The sequence below is a fragment of the Epinephelus lanceolatus genome, chromosome 13, assembly GCF_041903045.1.
Source record: "Epinephelus lanceolatus isolate andai-2023 chromosome 13, ASM4190304v1, whole genome shotgun sequence".
NCBI lineage: Eukaryota > Metazoa > Chordata > Actinopteri > Perciformes > Serranidae > Epinephelus > Epinephelus lanceolatus.
The window spans coordinates 27,702,081-27,723,091 of NC_135746.1; the positions used below are offsets into that span (position 1 = coordinate 27,702,081).

The 21,011-nt window shown below is 40.3% G+C and overlaps 2 protein-coding genes across 2 annotated transcripts in view; one reads left to right on the forward strand and one right to left on the reverse strand.

Annotated features, from left to right (window-relative positions):
• LOC117270842 (exostosin-1) overlaps positions 1-21,011 on the forward strand; it is a 418,529-nt gene that overhangs the window by 180,744 nt on the left and 216,774 nt on the right. The gene's annotated exons all lie outside the window — the stretch shown is intronic.
• On the reverse strand, positions 19,619-20,962 carry LOC117270844 (pteroicidin-alpha-like). The gene is made up of 4 exons (XM_033648770.2): positions 20,849-20,962; positions 20,566-20,705; positions 19,999-20,038; positions 19,619-19,905 (listed from the first exon to the last, which is right to left on the reverse strand). Exons 2-4 carry the CDS (start codon positions 20,702-20,704, stop codon positions 19,854-19,856), a joined length of 231 nt encoding a protein of 76 aa, XP_033504661.1. The 5' UTR covers position 20,705; positions 20,849-20,962; the 3' UTR covers positions 19,619-19,853.

A 21,011-nucleotide genomic window follows, 5' to 3' on the forward strand; every position in this document is an offset into this window, starting at 1 on the left:
GACCTCGGCCTTCGGCTGTAATTGGCCAACAGCCCCAGGACCGAGGTGACATTGGTGGATGGGAGACAGATGAATGAAATGTTGGACATTTTCTGCTGGTTTTAGCATCTCTGAAGTGATCTGTGATTAATTGCTAGAGAGAAGTGTAAACTGGCAGGGAATCATGGGAAGAGCATCACATTATAACTATGCACAAACTTTCCACACACACTGCAATTACCTCTCCAGCGGTGAGAGGTAATTGGCATCTTTGCTGTATTTGGAACATCATTTCAGAGTTGTTAGGGAGGGCTGTGTGGAAGCCTGCTGATTATTTCAATCAGCCCTTTCAAACCTTGAAAAAGGTACCATCTAGTGAAGTGTGATACTACTGGGCTTGTCCTTGTCTTTGATTTGGAAAAGTACAAACGCTTCTGTGTGTGCTGGATTTTTATTAAACAGGCCTTTCTGGTACTGTTAAATAGGACGTGGCTGACTTAACAAGATGATTTTTGTGGACCAGAAAGGAGATTATGAGCTCCATTATACAGAGAAAAATATTCATAATATTTAGTATTTGTAAATCCAATAATAACAGGAGAGAGGTCCTCCGAAGCAATCTGACACTCCACCAAATAGTAAAGTTAGACTCATACTTGGGGCGGGGGCCTCCCTAGTGTAGTGGCTAGAACACTTGTCTCCCATGTGGAAGGTCCAGGGTTTCGAATCATGCTGGGGTCGACGTCAGCAAAGACATGTGTTTGCAAGAGGTTCCCACTACTGAATCAAACGGGATCAGATTCCTTAAGGAGGCTTCAGGATATGAGAATAACTGGGCCAAGACTTCAATGGGGGCGCGTCTTGAGCCTGTTGTAGACGGGAGGTTCCAGACATAAAAGCAGATTCAGCTTCATACTTGGGGTAGGCAGTTTTCTAGAAAAGGCAAACATTTTTTTTGAAAAAAGTCAGAATTTGAAAAACACCTTCCTCCTGCAGCTCTCCCCTCTCTGTCCTAAGCCCCTCCCACCAGCCAAGCATGGGCATATGCAAGTGCTTTATACATTAATGTGTACGACTAATGTTATCTATTATCATTTTGATTAGAATAATGATCCTAAAGCCATTATATAGCATAATTTGACGATGAGAATTGTCATCATTTTTTTGGCATAAATGTGAGTCTGTATAGCCCTTCAAGATGGCATACTGTGATTTGAGGCTCTAGCTAGCTACACTAGCATGAATGTGATTAAGCCGCAGAGATGAACCTTTGGCTTTGATTAAGAACTAAATTAGCCATATTTTCTGTCCATCTCTGCAAGGCTTTGCTGATATTGACACGTTTTATTTCTTTTATTGTCAGACTCTCTTTAAGACTTTCTTTCTGATAACTCCATCTTCCTTTTTCTGGGTTGTTTTGCAGTGTAGGTAGTTTTTGCGAGTGCTGGAATATCAACTGTCCGGCAGGATTTACCGCCAATGAATCAGTCTTTCACCATCTGAGGGGACGTACATGTGCATCTGCATCTGCATCTGCATTTGTAGAACAGCCATTGGGAACGCCCTCTCTCTGAAATTACCTGTGATTGGCCATAGTCTCTCATCATAGGCTAGATTTTCTAAAGCCTGAAAGCAGAGCCAAGAAAAGCAATGGATGTTGCAAGGTACAGTACATGTCCTGCATCCCTGATGCATTAAAATCTGAATGGCGTCCCGTGGACGCACCCTATTAATTTCCCTGATGTTACAGAAACCGCTGAGAGTGAAACTTGTATTTTGGATACTTTTATACTGTCTGGGATGTATTGATGTTTTTGTTCTGTTGCTCTGCACTGACACATGCCTGCCCGCCCTCATCCCCAGCTCTTTGAAGCTTGTTGCACCGCTGTTTCTTAGCAAAGGCGATTGGGTGGCATGGAGGTCCTCAAGACTGCCAGCAGACCATAACCTTATATTTTAGGTTCAGTAAATACACCCAAATTCACAAATATAAGATATTACTATAGACATCCTGTGATCCTATGTCCCAAAGTCCGAGCTGGCCTATGATAGCAGATGCTCTGTTTACTCATGTCAGTGACAATGATCCTTGATTGTCCAGGGGATGCGGCATATTTTTTTCCTCCGATAATGCTATGTTGTAATAATGTGATTGTGCTACTGATCAATACTGTATTGACTCATGTTGATGATGAGCAGATGATGTTTTATCATCCAGGGGATGATCCGTGTTGAAAAGATATCTCACTAGCTGCTTCCAGTTTCCTACCGTGAATTTCATGTATTTTGCATGAGATGTCAAGATTCCATTTTATTCATAGTTTCAGTAAGTGGAAGGAAAACAAAAAAAAAAACTTTTCAGAAAGAAAGACAATTAGCAAATTTCTCTGAATGTTGACCCATGAAAATTTATACATGGGCGTATGTAAATTTTTATGGAATATCTACAGAAATGATCAGAAATCACAATCATATATGACATTTGATTTAGGTGATATTGGATAGCTGATTCTGGTGCTCTCTAAACTTGTGATATGACATTTGTATAATGTTTTATACCAATCCAGTCTCAATCCAGAGTTGTCGAAATCTGGCACTTGGGTAGTGACTTCTGGCGTCAGCCACTGCGGAAAAAAGCTGTCCTTCCATGTCCGCATGATACTCAGCCAATCGCCATTATAGCTTAATGGCACCCGGCGGCCACAGGGGGAAACATGGCAGGAGAAGAACAAAAGTTAAGGCGGCGAATGTCAGAGTAGGACCGATGGGTCCAACAACTACCCCAGGAGGCTGGTGTTTGCTTCCCATAAGATTGTAAACCCAAACCCTGTTCTTTTGTTGTCTAAATCCAACCATGCGTGTTTTGTTCTGGAAGGAAAAAAGACGTCACTTTGCAGTGTTGTACTGACGTGCATTTTTTTACTGTGAAAACAGAAGCGTGTTTTGAAAAAAGACAATGCATTGAACAGGTAGGACTTGACATGGCATCCCAGAACGTCAAAAACCGACGCACCCAGGGTACCTTGCACATTGTATCTGGATGTGGAAAGTCCATGACCGAACGTCAATATATGACAAGGTTGGAGTGAGAATGTGTTGTTTGTACATAGACCGTACTCTATATACAGATGCAGTCTGTGGCTTTTGAGATAAAGGTTTCAGATTTAGAATTTTATATGTTTAATTTTCAGATACATTTTAAACATACATCAATATAACCATTATTATAACCATATAAAATCAAACATAAGTTTAACACTATTAAAAACCTATTACTGGATAAGGTTTGAAAGTATTGTGTTCTCTCACACCACTTGAATTACAATACCCTCAAAGGATGTTAAGAATTTTTGGCAAAGCGAAAAAAATATTGACATCACGGTCAAAACAGTATTGCTCTTGCCAGATTCCATAGATGTCAAATGCAACATTTCACACTCAGCTCATAGGGATCCTTCTTCTTCTCTTAAAAAAAAAAAAACAAATACAGATGTACAATGTTGTAACATTAAAATATATCAATAGCAATCACATAATGGAAAGAAACCTGGTAAAGAACAGATACAGAGGGGACAATACACCGCGTAGAGAAGGAAAGGAGAAAAGCTTTTTGTGTTTTTAAGCTGAATAAAGAGACAGCTTCATTTAAGGTTTTTACTTTTGTTACTCCCATTGATGAAATGAAAACCCAACACAAGCTCGCTCGGTGTATTGTTGAATTTGCTCGTGAGGAGCATGAGCAAGGCTTGTCATCTGTCTTCATTCATCTCGCTCTGACTCATGTTAGTGTCCAATTATCTCTCCACAGTTTGTCTTCATTCTGCTGGAGGAGATTTAAAGGATGTAAGAAAGAGAGAGTGTGTATGTGTGAGAAAGAGGGAGAAGGGGTGATGTTGACTGAGTGATTTTAGATAGGAAACAGAAACAGTAGTGAAAAGGGCTGGTTACAGATTCAATGAGGGAGGAAAGTGAGGAGGACAGAGTTTGGGCAAAGAAAAGTGGAATACCAAATACTCTAAACGGGTCTCACTGCACTACTTTAAAAATATAAGTTCTGTCTTTGTCTTTGGATGTTGGAAGTCCTCCAAATTAAGGGCATGTGCCCACATAGCATTTTTCTTAAGCAGAAAAGTGGTGGCTGGGGAGCACTTCATCTCAGCACTTCATAAAAAAGAGCTCCTGGTGGTACTCCGCATGGGTATATTTCTATGACAACGCTATCTTTACACTAACATTAGCTAGGTAGCCAATGTACTATTACATTAACGGTGGGTTTACAACACCTAAAATTGGAGCCTAAAAAAAAAAACACTAGAAACACTGACTGGTTGCTACAGAACACCCATAATTAGAGCTTAAAAAGGCAACTAGAAACCGCGACTGGTCTGTACAAAATAACCACAACTGGAACTTTAAAATGCCTCTAGAATCACCAACTGGTTGCTACAAAACACCCACAAATGAAGCCTAAAAAGGCTACTAGAAACACTGACTGGTCTGTACAAAACACCCACAACTGGAACATTAAAAGGCCACTAGAGTCACAGACTGGTTGCTACAGAACATCCACAAATGGAGCCTAAAAAGGTCACTAGAAACACTGACTGGTTGCTACGAAACACTGATAATTAGAGCTTAAGAGGGCCAGTAGAAACAGCGACTGGTCTGTACAAAACACCCACAACTGGAACCTTAAAAAGCCACTAGAATCACCGACTGGTTGCTACAAAACACCTACAATTGGAGCCTAAAAAAGCCACGAGAAACACTGACTGGTTGCTACAAAACAGCCATAATTAGAGCTTAAAAAGGCCACTAGAGTCACCGACTGGTTGCTACAAAACATCCACACATGGAGCCTAAAAAGGTCAAAGGTCACCAGAAACACTGACTGGTTGCTACAAAACACCCACAATTGGAGCATGAAAGGCCAGTAGAAACACTGACTGGTTGCTACAAAACACCTACAACTGGAGTCCAAATAGCTGATAGAAAAACAGCAATGATTGCTAAAACACCACCAGTTTTGTTTTTCTTGATCTAGAACAGTGGTCTGCAGCTTGGCAAACATCTTGTCGAGGTGACATGCTGTCCAACATCCCCACACCCTCTCGAGGACAAAGTCAGCTCATATATTATATCACTTTAGAAATTTTGGTATAATTTGTATGAAACATGCAAACTGAATGAATTTGTGGTTTGCAGAAACATTCCACGCTAACATTTTCTCTGGTGACTTGGCTGTATAATGCAAGTCTATACTGCAAAAAACAAGACACATTATCAGATCCATTCAATTTACAGTTAAGTGGTTTGTACACCACATCAGCCTTTTGCTGTCTGTAACTGAGGGTTCAGGTGTAGCAGTATGCTAGAGTTACTGTCTACAGCGTATAACAGGAGGAACGTGAAGATGACATTTCCCTGCAGCATGTCTGCCCTCAACGGACACTGTTTCACTCAGATCAGCAGATCAAGACCTGATCACTTTACATAGGGCAGTATTGTAACTACTGTAACTACACACACACACACACACACACACACACACACACACACACACCTATAGCTAGGTTCAGGTCAGAAGCAGATATGCAGGAGTCTGCTGCCCATCATAGCTGCATTGATTTCCTTTCTCCTGCGTCAGGCTGTCTTGTCAACAGACTCCTCGGAGCATGGAAGATGAATTATTCACAGGACAGCTCTGCCAGGATCTGTAAATAAATACTTAACTAATATTGGCCCCTGCAACCCACAGGTCTCAGCTTACTGTGAAGGGAATATGAAGGGAGCAGAAGGAAATCTGCCCTAAAAATGCATTTTCATTCATCCATGTCTGTTTAATAGTTTGCTTATTTGTGGTGACGTTAAACCGCACTAGCGTTCCCTTACCTCATACTGTATGTACAGCTGCAGTCTGGCTGGTATTTCAGTCATTGAATCCTAAACTATGGCTGTAACCTATAGGTATTTGCAGTGAGTGTCACAAATTAACTTCATCAGCAAAAAGCTGAGGCAATTTTATTGGCTTGAATTTTTATTTTATCAAGTGAATGTCCAGGGTTAAATGTGATTAATTAAAGCCAAAGTCTGTCACTTATTTTAATGCTTTTAAGGATGTGATTTAATGCCCCAGTCATTATTGGGATTTGGTCACATCCTTATTAAAAAAAAAAAAAAACAGGCAAAAGAAGGCTGAATTTATCTTTGAAGGAGCTTTTTAAAAAAATCCATTTTCATGTACAGTGTTTAGGCTTGAAATGTTGACTCTGCAGCAATCTACCCATACAGTAGAATTTATTTTCAGCTTTAAAAAGTCACAAGATGACACATTTTGTGACAGCTATAGCTGCACTAGTGTTCTTCACAGAGTACTCAGTGAACATATGGAGCGAAGTGGAAAAAAAGAAAATCACAAATGTGCTCACTCCACAGGTTTTCAGTCTTGCAAATGGTTGGAAACAGTTTTGTATTTCAAATCAAAACCCAGCTAGAGGCATGTTTTTATACTAAATCAAGCAAGAACAATAAACAGCAAGAAAATAACATAATTTGACTGTCTTTGGAGGAGCTCTAATTACACAAATGGACACGGCCTTAAACATATCTCTTCTTATTTTTAGATGGTTTTACTTCGAAATTCCCTCGGAGGGTGTTTGTGCAGCGTATCTGAGAATACCACACTGGATATGTTTTTCAGTTTTTGCTTAATCTCTGAAATAAAATAAAACACCCAAGTATCATACTGATTTTAAAGTTGTAATATAGTAGCCTACCTAGCCTGAATGATGGAGAGTAACTAACTAGATTAGATTTATTCAAATACAGTACTTAAATACAGTTTTAGGATACCTGTACTTTACTTCTGTATTTCCATTTTCTGATATTTCCACTTTAGTTATTTGATCACACTTTACTGATTACTCGTTACTTTACAGATTCAGGTGACAAACCCTTTTAGGTTTGACGTCACAATGGTTCCAGTTTGTTAGCCGGAGGAAAAACAGGACTCTCCACCACAGGGCTGTAGGCCACATAGCAGTCTTAAAATGTCGTCTTGTAGTGTTATTGGGAGCCAGAATAGGAGTCAGGGCTCAAAACTTAAAGGGCCAGTGTGTAATATTTGGCATGGTTTATTGTCAATCTGAATCTGAATCTGAATATTCTACCCATTAATATGTTTATACAAGTGTATAATCGCTATAAAATAAAATTCGTTTGGTTTTCGTAGTCTTATAATTATGCTTTTATATATATAGCAAGGGCCTTGCTTTAGAGAGGTCGCCATCTTGCGCCGCCATGTATGTAAGGCAGCCCGAGTGGACAATCCAGCCAGCCAGAGAACGCGTTTCGCGTGTATAAATGAACCAACAAAGACAGCGGAAGGAAGGAAGAAGGAGGAGGAAACAGCAGAGAGTGTTAGTCGTTCGTCGATAGAGAGTAGTGGAAGTTTTTTTTAGTTATAAAGTTTGCAAACGGACCACACTTACCACGCAACAGGAGAGAATGAACCCGAACCGTCATCTGCGAGGAAAAGAAGACGCAACTTCACTCCTTGTGATGCACTCTCTGCGGCGCTTTTCCTCCTGATGATATATCTCCCCCAACGATGGTAGCAGTAGCACCGAATCCCATTCTGTGCATTCAGCCTCTCTTCTCGCCCGCTCAGCATCAAACACATGGAGTTCCTCATCTGTATGCTCCGGCTCAAACAGGTATGGCTCTGGGTCTGTGTCCGCTACAAGAAACTCTTCAAATCGCGTTCAAAGTCGTCCATTGCAGCTACTATAGTCCGGAGATATTGCTAGGCTAAATAAACAGCTGAGCTCTGTTTACTGGCTACGCTGTCAGTCAGTGTGCGGGCTGGAGATTTGCGGAGCAGAGAGGGGAGGGGGGGGGGGGGGGGTCCCCACTTGGAATGGTAAACGAGTATGTGTGTAAAGTTATGGAGTGTGTGTGTTACGCTAGAAGAGTCAGAGTTTGGGACGGAGTGGAGTGTTACCGGAGTTTCTGGAGTGCTCAAATAAACGGGCCTTTTTCCCGAACGCTCCTCTGGTCTCCTGCTCGTGAGGGATTCATTACAATATCGTAACATGGTTTAGATTTCTAAATAAACATTCACCTTGTCGCTAGATAGACCTACTCCTGAAAAACTCGTGCGCAAGGCTTTTTGTCCCTTCGAGGCCACCGTCATTTACCCAACGGGAGGGGTGAGCGAGTGAGCCCTGCAATCTATAATTTGACCACTGATGTCACTGTTTTCAACCCATTTTACACACTGGCCCTTTAAATTTGAACATACCAACCGCCTCTGCCCGTCAACAAAAAAAAGACGAATGGGACAAAGCGGGGGTGATCATCAAAAATGCTACATGTGCAGTGCACACTTTATATCAGGTCATGGAAAAGTATTTACTGTAGTAGGGATGAATAGCATTATGTGTATTAAGGGTTATCATGTCCACCTCATCAGGGAGGTATTAAGAGGATACCATTGAGGTGTCGTCCTCCTTTGTAAGATTGGCATAATAGTCAACCACAAAGCTTCCTGTGACATCATCCATCCACTGAGTGAGAGCATACGGGTCGGCCAGTCTGGTCCCGTTGGTCAGTGTTTACGTTTTCAAGTAACACTCGCAGTCCCGTAGAGTGAGTGACCTGACATGGTGCGTTCCTAAATTCAGTCTGACGCTCTTCACTAAAATGAGAGCCCTGATAGTTGAAGAAATGGAGCGTTATATTTCTACATTTAGTAATGAACAGTTAGGTTAATCACACATTTACTCCGCTTGGCACAGCTGCTCCGTCTCCTCAGAGTGCCAAGAGTGCGCTCTGCCACTCCGAGAGTGCATTGCTGTGGATAACCAAACGGTTCATTCAGACAGCGCACTTATGAATGGTCCAGTTTGTACCAGAGTGCGCTTTGACACTCAGAATGAATATTTCAGAATGCACCACTCGTATCATCTTCATCCAAAACAAGCCAAAAGAATTTGCTAGCTAGCGCTGGCCAATGTCTGTGGAGAATTGTTTTGCTTCCAGCTAAGCCCCGCCCACCAAAAAACTTCATACTGTTTACTAACAGTAAAAGGGTCTACTCCGGCTTCCTCCCACAATCCAAAAACATGAAGGTTAATTGGTGACTAAATTGGCCGTAGGTGTCAATGTGAGCATGAATGGTTGTCTACAGAGTCAACATTTCAAGCCTGTCTCGATTTTATCTTGTTTCATTTTGTGACATTAAAATAATATTGATATATTGCCCAGCCCTATGCTTGGCATTATTTTTCCCTCAAAAATGTATTTGCTGTTTCAAATTTTTGGGAGCAAGAATTGTTGAAAAAGGTTTTAGTGTCAAATTTTAAAAGCATCAGTAAAGTACAATAGAAATGCAACATACAATACACATTCATGGGGAATCCCACCAGCAGACTCCCTCCTGAGCGGCTGTTAACTGAGTGGGATAAATGATTTTAATACAACAAGGGGGCGGTCATGTTATGATTGCTACGCTTCACAGGTTTAATCCCGCTGTGTGAAGCAGCAGGTCTTAACCCCGATTTGTGACTGTCTCTCATTTCATGAGCTTTGGATTAAAAAAATCTGCCATGTGGTGTTTTGCTACACGTAATGAGGTTTGTAATAAGATCAGCCTGCATGACACCGGGATCGCAGCTTTTTCTCTGTTACCGAGCATCAAGCTTGTGTTCGACTTTGATCTGAGCAGACAGCTCCTTCTTTCTCTGTGTGGATTTGGTGGATTGACAGAAGAAAAGGAGTTAGTCTTGTTCTTTCTGTCTGCTGAGTGCGTCTCTCTTAATGTCTCGCTCAGGCACTTTATCATTTAACGGGGGCCACTTTGGAGAGGGGGAACAAAGAATCTTGGTAATAATGGCTAATCACCATCAGTGTGAAATTTTGTAATGTGTCTTGTGTATCTACAGTTGTGTATATTAGGGCTACAACTAACAATGATACCACAACAGATTAATCATTTTGTCTATATAAAATGTCCAAAAATAGTGAATTAAGTTCCATCACAGTTCCTTTCAACCCAGTGACATCTCTAAATCACTTGCTTTGTCGGAGTGGAGATCCAATTCCTAAAGGTATTTAATTTAAAGACAATAAAACCCGACTACAATCACAGATTATAGAAGCTACACTTGACAAGTATTTGGCATCATTACTTGATAAATGACTTAAATAGCTCAATTTTTTTGTTAAATTTTCTGTACAACTGACTTGTGCTCCATATCCATGTGTGCATCATTTGGGGGCCACACAGCTCAATACAGTTTCCCTACCTCCTGTCCACACAAGTCACGCTTCACCGTTTTTTTGGTTGTCTGTCTAAAGGAACAAATATGCTTTTACTTTATCCACTGCAGCTGTGTACACCTCCTGTGTGATGGCACGCGTTTCACATGCACACCTGCTCAACCAAAGGTGTCTTTTTTACGTGTGAAGTCAATATTTTCTCCAGTGCATCCAGTGTAAGCAGCCGAGGACTGAAGCTGCTACTGCTGCTGCTGCTGCTGCTGCTGCTGCTTGTGTGTTGCTTTCACTGCATGGCCGCTGTTAAACTGTCTCTTTAGATGTGCCACATGAATACACATAAAACTCCCATACACATGAAGTATTACACAGCCCTCTGCTGGCTCACCCGGTCATGTATAGCGCTGACAGTCGAGGATGACACAGCTGTACACGGCCCTCCTGCAGTGATTTTATGAAGCTCAGTCAAACCAGAAAGCGGAATCAAAACAAGCCTTCAACTTTTAATGGATTTACTCAGCAGGGGGAGGCTGCATATCTGTTTATATGTGTGTGTGTGTGTGTGTGTGTGTGTGTGTTGTAGCTCAAGGAGGCTTTTGCTAATACTCAGCTCAAGAAGAGTGGACATAACAAAACGGAGAATGCTTCCGTCAGCTTTGCACATAATTGTCCTAAAAAGTGATGGTAGATAGTAATTTAGATGTCATTTCTAAAGCTGAAAACACACTTCCACCACAGTGCGCTGGCACGTCTTTATGATGTATGTCAAATACCAGTCAAAACAGACAGTTCCTTGGCCAAAGTGTTTGGCCCCCCTTTGGTGTTTTTGCTATTTTGTTGCATTACAACCTGTAATTTAAATGGGTTTGTTATTTGGATTTTAGGTAATGGGCCTTTCATAAAGTACGGCTCATAGTGGTCCTGTAGACAGATACTCCAGTCTCTGCTGTGTAGCTTTCCAGCTCCTTCAGTCCTTCAGGATTATCTGGTGTCTTTGTTGTCTCTCTGATTAATGCCCTTCTTGCCTGGTCTTTGAGTTTTGGTGGGCGGCCCCTTTATTGGCAGGTTTGTTATGGTGACATAGTTTCATTTTGTAATAATGGATGTAATGGTCTCTAGTGGGATGTTCAGAGTTCTCTCCAGAACTCCCTGACCTGTTCGGAGAGCTCCTTGGCCTTCATGGTGCCGCTTGCTTGGTGGTGCCCTTTAATTAATGGTGCTTCAGACTCTTGGGCCTTTAAAAGCAGGTGTATATAAACCAATCAGCCAAAACATTAATGTAATAATAATAATAATAATAATATAATATATAATGCACTGTTCTGCTGGGAAACCTTGGGTCCTGACAGTCTGTTCCAATGACTTTAATCATTTTTATTGCAGCAAACTGTGATGCAAAGCAGACAGGCTGACCAACACCGTCATAAAACCTGTCAGAGATGCTGCATACACCTGACAAACTGAACTGTTGGCAGATTTAACGCCCTCTGTGAGGCCAGACTTAGCACGTGAGTGAAACACTTCTTATGCAGATATCCTGTTAACTGAATGGCAACACCCATGTCAGAAGCGTTGTCTGTTACAACCACAGTCCCCCATTCTTGTGCTGCATTTTGCACGAGGTCTGAAGTATTTGCTCCGGTGTGATTTTGGTGTACTGCTCTAGTTTGGAGAACGTGAGACAGCAGTCGCCAGTCCTCTGTGAGATAATGTGCTGTTATAGTCACATATCAATCCACTGACCTTGAAATCCAGGCATCACAAGTTAATACCACCCTTCCTGCTGTGCTCACAGATTCTTCAACTTCTCCGTTGCGTTTGGTTACGGCTGTGTCGGTGAAAAAACGCCGGGAACAAGGGCCGTTTCATAGTCGACGCACGCAACGCGAGCAAGCGACGTGAGCAAGCGACGCGAGCAATGCACTTCATTTCATAGTCAACACATTGAACACAAGTGACGCGGGCGACACTTGAAATGCAATACATTGCTCGCGCAATAGGGGGTAGCAGAGTCACCGGTACGTTCCAGCTAGCTAGTACTGCTGTAGCTAGCTAGTACTGCTATTTTATTAGAGTGCAGGGCACTAGAACTGTCATATGAATGGGGGTGTGCCTGTACGAGTTCGCAAAGTTTTTCCTCCTCGCCCGCCATATTCCATACCTGTTTCTTCCGTGAATAACAAAAAGTGGTTAATTTCAAGTACGTCGCTTGCATTATCACCCCCACTGGCAACGCAAGGTATTACGAGCGTCGCCGCATCGCGTATCAAAAAAAGGATCACATTTTGAGACGCAAGCACGCGTCATGGTGGCCAATGCGTCTCGATGCGTTCCAGTGCGTTCCTGTTTGTGTGCCTTTGCGTCGACTATGAAATGGCCCTAAGTCACTTACCTGGGTTCCAATGTTTTTAGCATGTAAAGCCTTCGTTTTCAGCAATGCTGTATGGATGCATATCTTTGCACATGAAGTAGGAGATGGGCTGTGTTCATTTTCTTTGCCCTCTCAGAGTTGGATGGTAGTTTTGTCGAGCTAAATGTATCCAGTGTTGGTTGATTTTTCGATGCCGTTGAGCATTAGCTTGGCTGTCAGCGGCTAATGCTATCTCTGGATGGTGGAGTGTGAGGTGAGCCCTCATGTTTGTAGTATTCCCAGAGTATTTTTATTCTTTAATGACACTGCTTGCAGATAGCATGTGTCTCATCCAATTCCTTGTTTCCTTATGTATTAAAAAAAAATCCAAAATGAATCCAGATGTTTGATTTAAACACTGATGGTGCATTTCTGATTTCTTTCTCTGGTGCCTCCATCTTTGCTTTGATGAACTTCCTGCTGAATGTCACTGACTGAGACCTCTGCTGACCTCACCAGAAAAAAAAAAAAACAAACATCAGCACCACCTAGTGGACCGAAAAAGCAATTAAATTTGATTATTTTAGTACCAAAATATGTATTATTAAAATGTGTTTTTGCAAAAATCTCTAATGTATAGAAAATATCGAAACCTGGCGTCTGTGTATCGATCCAATATTGCCACGCAAAATATTGCGATACTATGCTGTATTGATTTATCCCCCTACTCTCATCTTTATGTTCTTAACCTGCTGTTTTTCCTTTATGAAGTCCTGTATCCAATACATAAACACTAACAAGAGCACAAAGCCATCAGTGCTGAGGCAAACCTTCATCTAATTACAGCTGAAACACAAAATTGCTCATGAAAAAAATCTGGAATAATGGGGAATAAAGGAAATAATGAAGTGAGTGGTTTTCATTTTGCTCCTGGAGGCAGCGAAACAACAAAATTCAAAGGTTCATGATAAGATATTTTTTATATGTTTATTGATATCCACTGCGTATATCAGTCTGTTTTTCTGTCTGTTTGCCTGTTTGTTTTTAATGTCTCTCTGTCTGTATGTCAGCTGTCTACCTGTCAAACTGTCTATTTCTCTGCCGCTCCATGCTGAGACGAGCAAGGAGCCGAAAAATAAGAGCGAGCTAACACACACAGACACACAGACACACACAGAGAGAGAGAGAGAGAGAGAGAGAGAGAGAGAGAGAGAGAGAGAGAGAGCGAGAGAGAGAGCGCAGTAATTGCTCTGGGGGATTGTATCCACATTCGGTCACTACTTGGGAGATTGGTGACATCCACCATATTGATCAGTGCATTTAACACCCACACCACACACACACACACACACACACACACACACACAGCAGTACAACATGAACCCATAGCCATACTCCTCATTTCAAACCTGGTTCCCTTCTATTATTATTCCTACACTCTTTTCCTCACCCTCACCTTCCTCACTACATCTTCATCGTCTCATTTTTTTCTTCTTCTTTTTTTTTTGTCCGTGGCCCCACCTCACTTTCCACTTCCACTGTATGTAGTGCTTGTGTTACGAGCAGCTCTCAGGGTGACATGAACAATAATCTGTGAAGCAGCAACAGGCGCTGACAACAATAATTAGGTTGAAATCCATCTGCCTCAAAATAAAATAATCAGTTTTGTAAAAATAATTATTAAAAAAACTTACAAAGTGCTTAAAATTGGGAGAAAAAAAATAGCCCTGCACACTCTTGATCACTTCCACTCTTCATATTAAGGAGCTTTCAGTCCTCAGATGCTCACTGAATAAAATAAAAGGTCAAATTAAAATAGATTGGTCTGTGTGGGTCAACAATGCTTTGTAGGATTTTGACCAAAAAAAAAAAAAGGTCCCTAGGACTGTGGACCTGTGATGTGCAAAATGCTTGTCATATTTGTCCACAATATAAAATAATAATATTGATATTTTACTGAGTTTTTTTTTTCTTTGCAGATGATACCGTAATTACAAAAATATGATAGGAACAATCACAAACATAAGAAAAAGCAGTGATTGAAGTGTTTCTGTTAAGGACATGCATAACATTCTCTTATTTTGTTTTAGAAATAAATTGGGGTAATTAGGTATTTAAGAAGAGGTGGACCAGTGTTGTATGGTAGTTACGATGGGCCCCAGTGCGTGCCATTATGTCAGCCCTAGTGCAGGCTATCACACATATTGTTTCATCACATGATCAAAGACTTGACACTGGATACAAGCAACATACATATGACCCAACGATCATCATTGCATATCTATTTATAACAAAATATTTTAAAGAAAATAAGAAATTAAGAATTTGATTGATAATAGCTTATAGTTAATGGTTAATTTATAGTCATAGAATATTTGATGTGTAGAATAGTAGTCTTATAGTTATAGAATAAGAAGTTGCCTTTTCCAAGGCTAAATATAGGAAAAGTATTTTCTTTAATTATTATTTATTTAATGAGAGTTCTTTTTTGAACACATTTTCAAGGTAGCTGGCATTCATAAGCAAAAACCTGAAAAACAGATGCCTTGTTAAATTTTTTTAGTTGTCAGTATGATTTTTGTTTAACTACTTTGAAATAAAAGTCATTTTAATTTTTAAATGATCTTTTTTTAATGGATTTTGTGAAATTAGGATTATGTGCTGCATATAATTGTTTTTTCCATTGATTGAACCATAGATTATTGTCTAAATTAAATGTCCAGTGTGTCAGACTAAGGACATTTAATGGCAGAAGTTGTATATAATATTCATAACTATGTTTTCATTGGTTTTTTAATCACCTGTAAATAAAAAAGGTTGCATTTTTGTTACCTTGGAAAGAGCAAAAACTAAACAATAACTCTAGATGGGGCCATTAGCATGTATGCATTTTTGTGTTGGCCACTGTTGTTCTCCAGAGAAGTTTCAGTTCTTCAACCTCACCACTGGATGCCACTAAATCCTAAACACTAGACCAGGGTTCAGCAACCTTAACTATCAAAAGAGCCATTTTTGACTAAATATAATTCAAAAATCTGTCTGGAGCTGCAAAACATATTTGAGCCTTTTGCTAACAATGCATCTAAATGAGCCTATCAACAACAAGATGGTTCCTCTGCAGTGGGCTATTTATGATTCCTTGGTTCTTTGACCTAACTCAACTTTAACATGAAAGCAAATAAATCTGTCCACCCACCATTAAATTCTGCATTTTCCCCTGAGACTTTTGCTTGTATGGATTTGGAATCCATTGCTAGCCTATATAGGAAGGCTCAAAACTAGCCACAGCTGTTGAGGTTTGGCAAAATTCAGAGGAAAGGTGCCACGCTAATCATGACGCACATTTTAGTTGACAAATTGTTAAAACCTTTTACTTTTTAATTCAGTGCATAGGATACACATTTCTACAATTTGAGAATGGAAGAATTTCTTTAGATCTGCAATAATGATAAATTAAGATGAAAATTGTTATTCATTTTCATGTAATTTTTATGTTATTTTGTCAACGCCACAGGGAGCCACTGGAGAGGGGCTACAGAGCCGCATATGTCTCCAGAGCTGCAGGTTGCCTACTCCTGCACCAGACCTTTAATTTGATTATAAAATGAAATACTGTCTTTAGAATTCCAAACATTTAAAAAGTGGAAACAATGGAATATTTGGCCCATTTATTGAAAAAGTCATCATTTGATTTTTTCTTGATTGTCTCATGAATTTCTTCCTTTCTTTCTTTCTTTCTTTCTTTCTTTCTTTCTTTGTATCCCAGTTAGCACCAGCATTAGCATTGCTTAATCTTCCTGGTATCCACACACATACAGTCACACACTTCATAAAATCATATCAAATCATAAATCATGTAGAATTCCTTGAGAATTCATAGCAGACGTGATTTTTTTGATCATTCTCTTCTGATGGTGACTTTAGCCCAGGTTTAAATTCTTACACCATTTTCATGATATACAATTATTGGTTAATCAACAACTTATTTAAGGTGTGGTGGGACCATGCGGCAGACATGTTTATATAACATAAACAAACAGTTTGCTTTTCATTTTAACTGTAGTTCCTCCAAATTGTTAATTTAATAGGGTGATAATTCATTCTATTGAAATGAAGCTGGCTGTAGTGGATGTTATTTACTTTTACTTCAGTTTTAATGACTCCATAAACCACTATAGTCACAACAGGATTGTTTTCTGTGCCACTAAAAAGAGAAGACCATTTCAAAACCATTTTATTTTTATCATTATTATTATTGCATTTGATCTTCACCCAGTGGCTCAACAGCTAATATGAATGGTGAGAATGTGTAAGGTGAGTAAGTGAGGGGAAGTCACCTGACTCTCCGATGCGGCTGAAATCATATTGACTGAACTGTCATCAAGACATACAGACCTCTCATGCATTTGATATGCAGATGTCAGGATCCACGCCGACTACATGACCCCCTCCCCCCTCATGTATTAATGACGTGTCGATAAAGAGCTCTCCCGTTACACCCACACCCATCTTTAACCTTGATGCTGATCTGTGTTTGTGTGTGTCTGCCCTCTGTCATAGCTCTTCTATTATTTACCACGCTCCTCTGTCTGGGCAGGGCTTGTGTGTGAGGCCAGCAATCGCCTCTAGGTAAACAACCACTGCCAATGACACGGGTGACCCTCACACACACAAACACACACATACCTTTCTAACCTCATCCGTCCTCTGACCACATCTCATTTCCAATCGATATGTTTTAAGCGGAGCCCCATCCGCCCAAAACAAACTTTGCTTGCTCGGTTGGTGTGTGTTTGTTTTATTCTATGGGGGAGATTAAGGTGTCATTTTCGGGGATGGTCTATGATGCCTTTTAGGTTGTTTTCAGGCGACAGTGAGAGAGATCCATCATCCGTTTCTTTGACACCTCGGCCTGCCTGGACTCCTCTCTCTGAAGGTCTAGTGTTGGAAAGAGGCACACAAAAGTTTAACCGTCATTACGTCACATTAGAAACTGACTTCAGAGCTACTTATTAAAAAAATCCTCATACCTAGATGATGTAATAGGTCTGCAGTGCCAAAAAGCTCATTATTTTGGTTTTGCAGCTGGAAATGAGACTGCACAGACTACCATAACACTGCACTACTGTTTGTGTACATTTTGGCAAATTTGCACTATTAAAAGTTTGGCGAATTAGCTATTAGCAGTTCCTGTTTGTGATTGGTTTACTTTGACACTGACAAAAACTATGACGTTATAACTGACGATTAAATGATGATTCAAACCACCAAAGTGGTTGAAAAGGAAAGGGGTCTTCTCCCAGTCCGTCTGTTTGTTTTTGTTATTTATTTTGTGAGCCTTTGAGGCAGCTGTGGCTGAGAAGGTAGAGCGGGTCATCCACTAATCGTAAGGTCAGTGGTTCGGTCCCCAGCTCTTCCATAGAGAAGCATTTCGAAGTATCCTTGGGCAAGATACTGAACCCCGATTTGCTCTCGATGGCTGGCGTACACTGAGTAGCAGGTGGCACCTTGTATGGCAGTCTCAGCAACCAGTGTACGACTGCATGTGTGAATGGGTGAATGTGACTCATTGTGTAATTAGTGCTTTGAGTAGTCAGAAGACTAGAAAGGCCCTATACAAGTACAGGTCAATTTACCATTCCAAAAAGCATCAGAGATTAACCAACAGTGAACCTTTACTGTAACATAAACCACCTTGAATACTTGTTGCTGCTACTGCTGAAATAAAATATTGAATATATATTGAAATGAAAATTCATACCATTACAAAGCTACTTCTATTGAAATGTATGTAACCCGCGAATAAACGTGGCTATGGTTTAACCCATAGTTTTGTTATTTACGACAAAATTATTTGGCAAAACTTTATTGAGAGAACTCACACACAAATAAAAATGAACAAAAAAGCAATGTAGGCACAAGCAATCATTTCATTGTAGCACTTTTACTGTTACTGTTTCATAAAGGACAACAAACGTTTTTTTCTGGAGTTTGGTGGTGCTTAATAGAGTCACATCAGCTGCTCCGATGGGTAATATTGCTTGTCAGCTTCCGGTGAAGAGATGAGCTGTTATTCTTCCTTACACAGTTTCTCTTTGAATTGGGCATTGTTTGCTACCTGGGGTTTAGAATCTTACTTAAAATGGCTGAGCTCCCTGTGCAGTCTACTTAACAGGGAACTACTTGGCGATTGGAACGCACCACTGTATTCTCTTTAGGGTTCACTTCAGCCTCAGTTTGACCCAGGAGCAACCGGCCAGGACTCAGGTTCAGAAAGGGAAATTCTACAATGGCTGCCACTGCTCACAACAATAATGCAGGTATGGAATCAGTCCTGTGTTTTATCAGGTAGTGAATGAGGTGACAGTCCACATACAGCTTTTCACTTTTCCTTGACAAGAACTCATTGAACATGAAGACGCTTCAGTATTACAAGCCACCACTGCAACGTAGCTTTAATGTCTGCACTGCTCTGAAGATAGCTTTCATGTAGTGATGACTTCTTGCCTACTTCTAGAGTCATTATCTTGGTGCTTATCAAACAGTGTGCCCAACTCTGCACATTTTAACACTCAGTTTCAGTCCCCCAATCACATGAACACGCAAAACCAAGGGGAAGGGCCAAGACAAGTGCTAGGGGAAGAAATGGAATTGGTCCTAGGTCTGTAAGGGCTTAGGGCTTGAGTCAATGAGTCTGTAAGGGATCCATTTGGGATTGCTTCCTGAGAGGCAGGAGTGTACTTCTGACTAGATTGGGCAAAAAATTGGGACCTTGTCTTTGGAATTGGACTTTATCGTAGGTGTTGTTTATAATCAATGACAAGTGAAAATATGGGGATATGTCAAGGTGTCGAACAAACTTTGTGTAAGCTCGTGCTGCTTTCAATAGACTCAAATGCTTATTAAAAGAACCAGATACCTTCATGTCTCCCAATATTTTTCCTGTAAAATAAAAAGCTATCTTAATTTTCGTCAATATGAAATCACAAGAACTTAACTCACAACAGAGTCTAACTTTTTTCTTTGCAGTTTTATTCAGCAGGACAATTTGCAGTATTAAGCCATTTCACATTTTCTTTCAAAAACATTTTCTTCTTTGCTTCAGCAACTTGATATCTGTTTCAGGTTTATTATCCATTGCAAAGCACTAAACTGTAGAAGTCTATAGGACAATGCATTTCCCTCCCCCTGCTAAACTATACAGCTTAAAAACTGCATTGCTGTATAACTTCAGCTTTAATAAGGTTTAGCCTTTGGTTTTTCCTCCTGCTGGAGGCCTCTGCTGGTTCGATCCAGGCCTAGTAAAAATTCAGATATGAATTTTAGGTTTTGAGGTATCTTCAGTTGGTCTTGTTTGATATTAACAGCAATTACTAGTCTATAGTCCTTACCCTGGAGCCGTCTCTTCAGCGGGGAGGCTGTTTTTAAACTCTAAACAAACAAAGAGATGAAAATATTTAATTACTAAACATGATTTAATAATGTTTAAATAATCTGTGCATTAATGATGCACTTGATTATCATCACTGTGCTGAATATTTTCAAGATGAAAATCAGATATCATCACAACAATATTGTACTGGCAAATAGTGAACCAATTTAGCATTCTTTAGTCATTTACAGTACATTTAAACAAAAAGTCACTAAAAGTCACACTGAAATAAAAAATTATAGTTAAAAAATATAATGTCTTGGTGGGAGAAAAGAAATCAGTTCAAAAAAGAATCACAATTCGACATATTTGCTGTTTCAGATTAGCTGTATATAAGCATAACTTTGAGGAGACAGGGCTGAAGTGGACACAGTGTCACTTAACCTTTCAATGCGGCCACCTTTCTACATGGCTTTTCCAAAAGAAAGCATATTCATGCATGACTTACGGTATGCAAAATTGTTGTTGACTTAAATCATAGGTGAATCTTTTAAAAAGTCAATACAGAAGTACACTTTTGATTTACCTGTCCATCCCGCCTTGGCACCATTGTATATGGCCTTGGCCCCATTCCATAAATTTCGAAGGTGTTTCATAATACACTCCCCAGGTTCAGCCATGAGGACGACCAGCGACAACACGAGAAAGATCATGGTGCACCTCATCCTGGAAAAGCAAAACACATCACAAACACTTAATATGTAGCTCAAACATATACACGTATCCAGCAGTATAGCAGGGCTACAAGTGAAGCACCAATGCTTTTTGAATACCCCAAAGACATTAAAGGAACAAGACAAATATTTTACCTGTCCACAGACTGATAGTCAGAGCTAAAAGAGAGTGAGGTGAGCCACTGACAGATCTCCAGGAGATGTGAATGTCTGTGCCTAACAGTTGTGATGTACTTATGTTTTTATAGGACAGGGGTTAAATTATGCTCACAGTATTAACATACACATGTCATTAGTC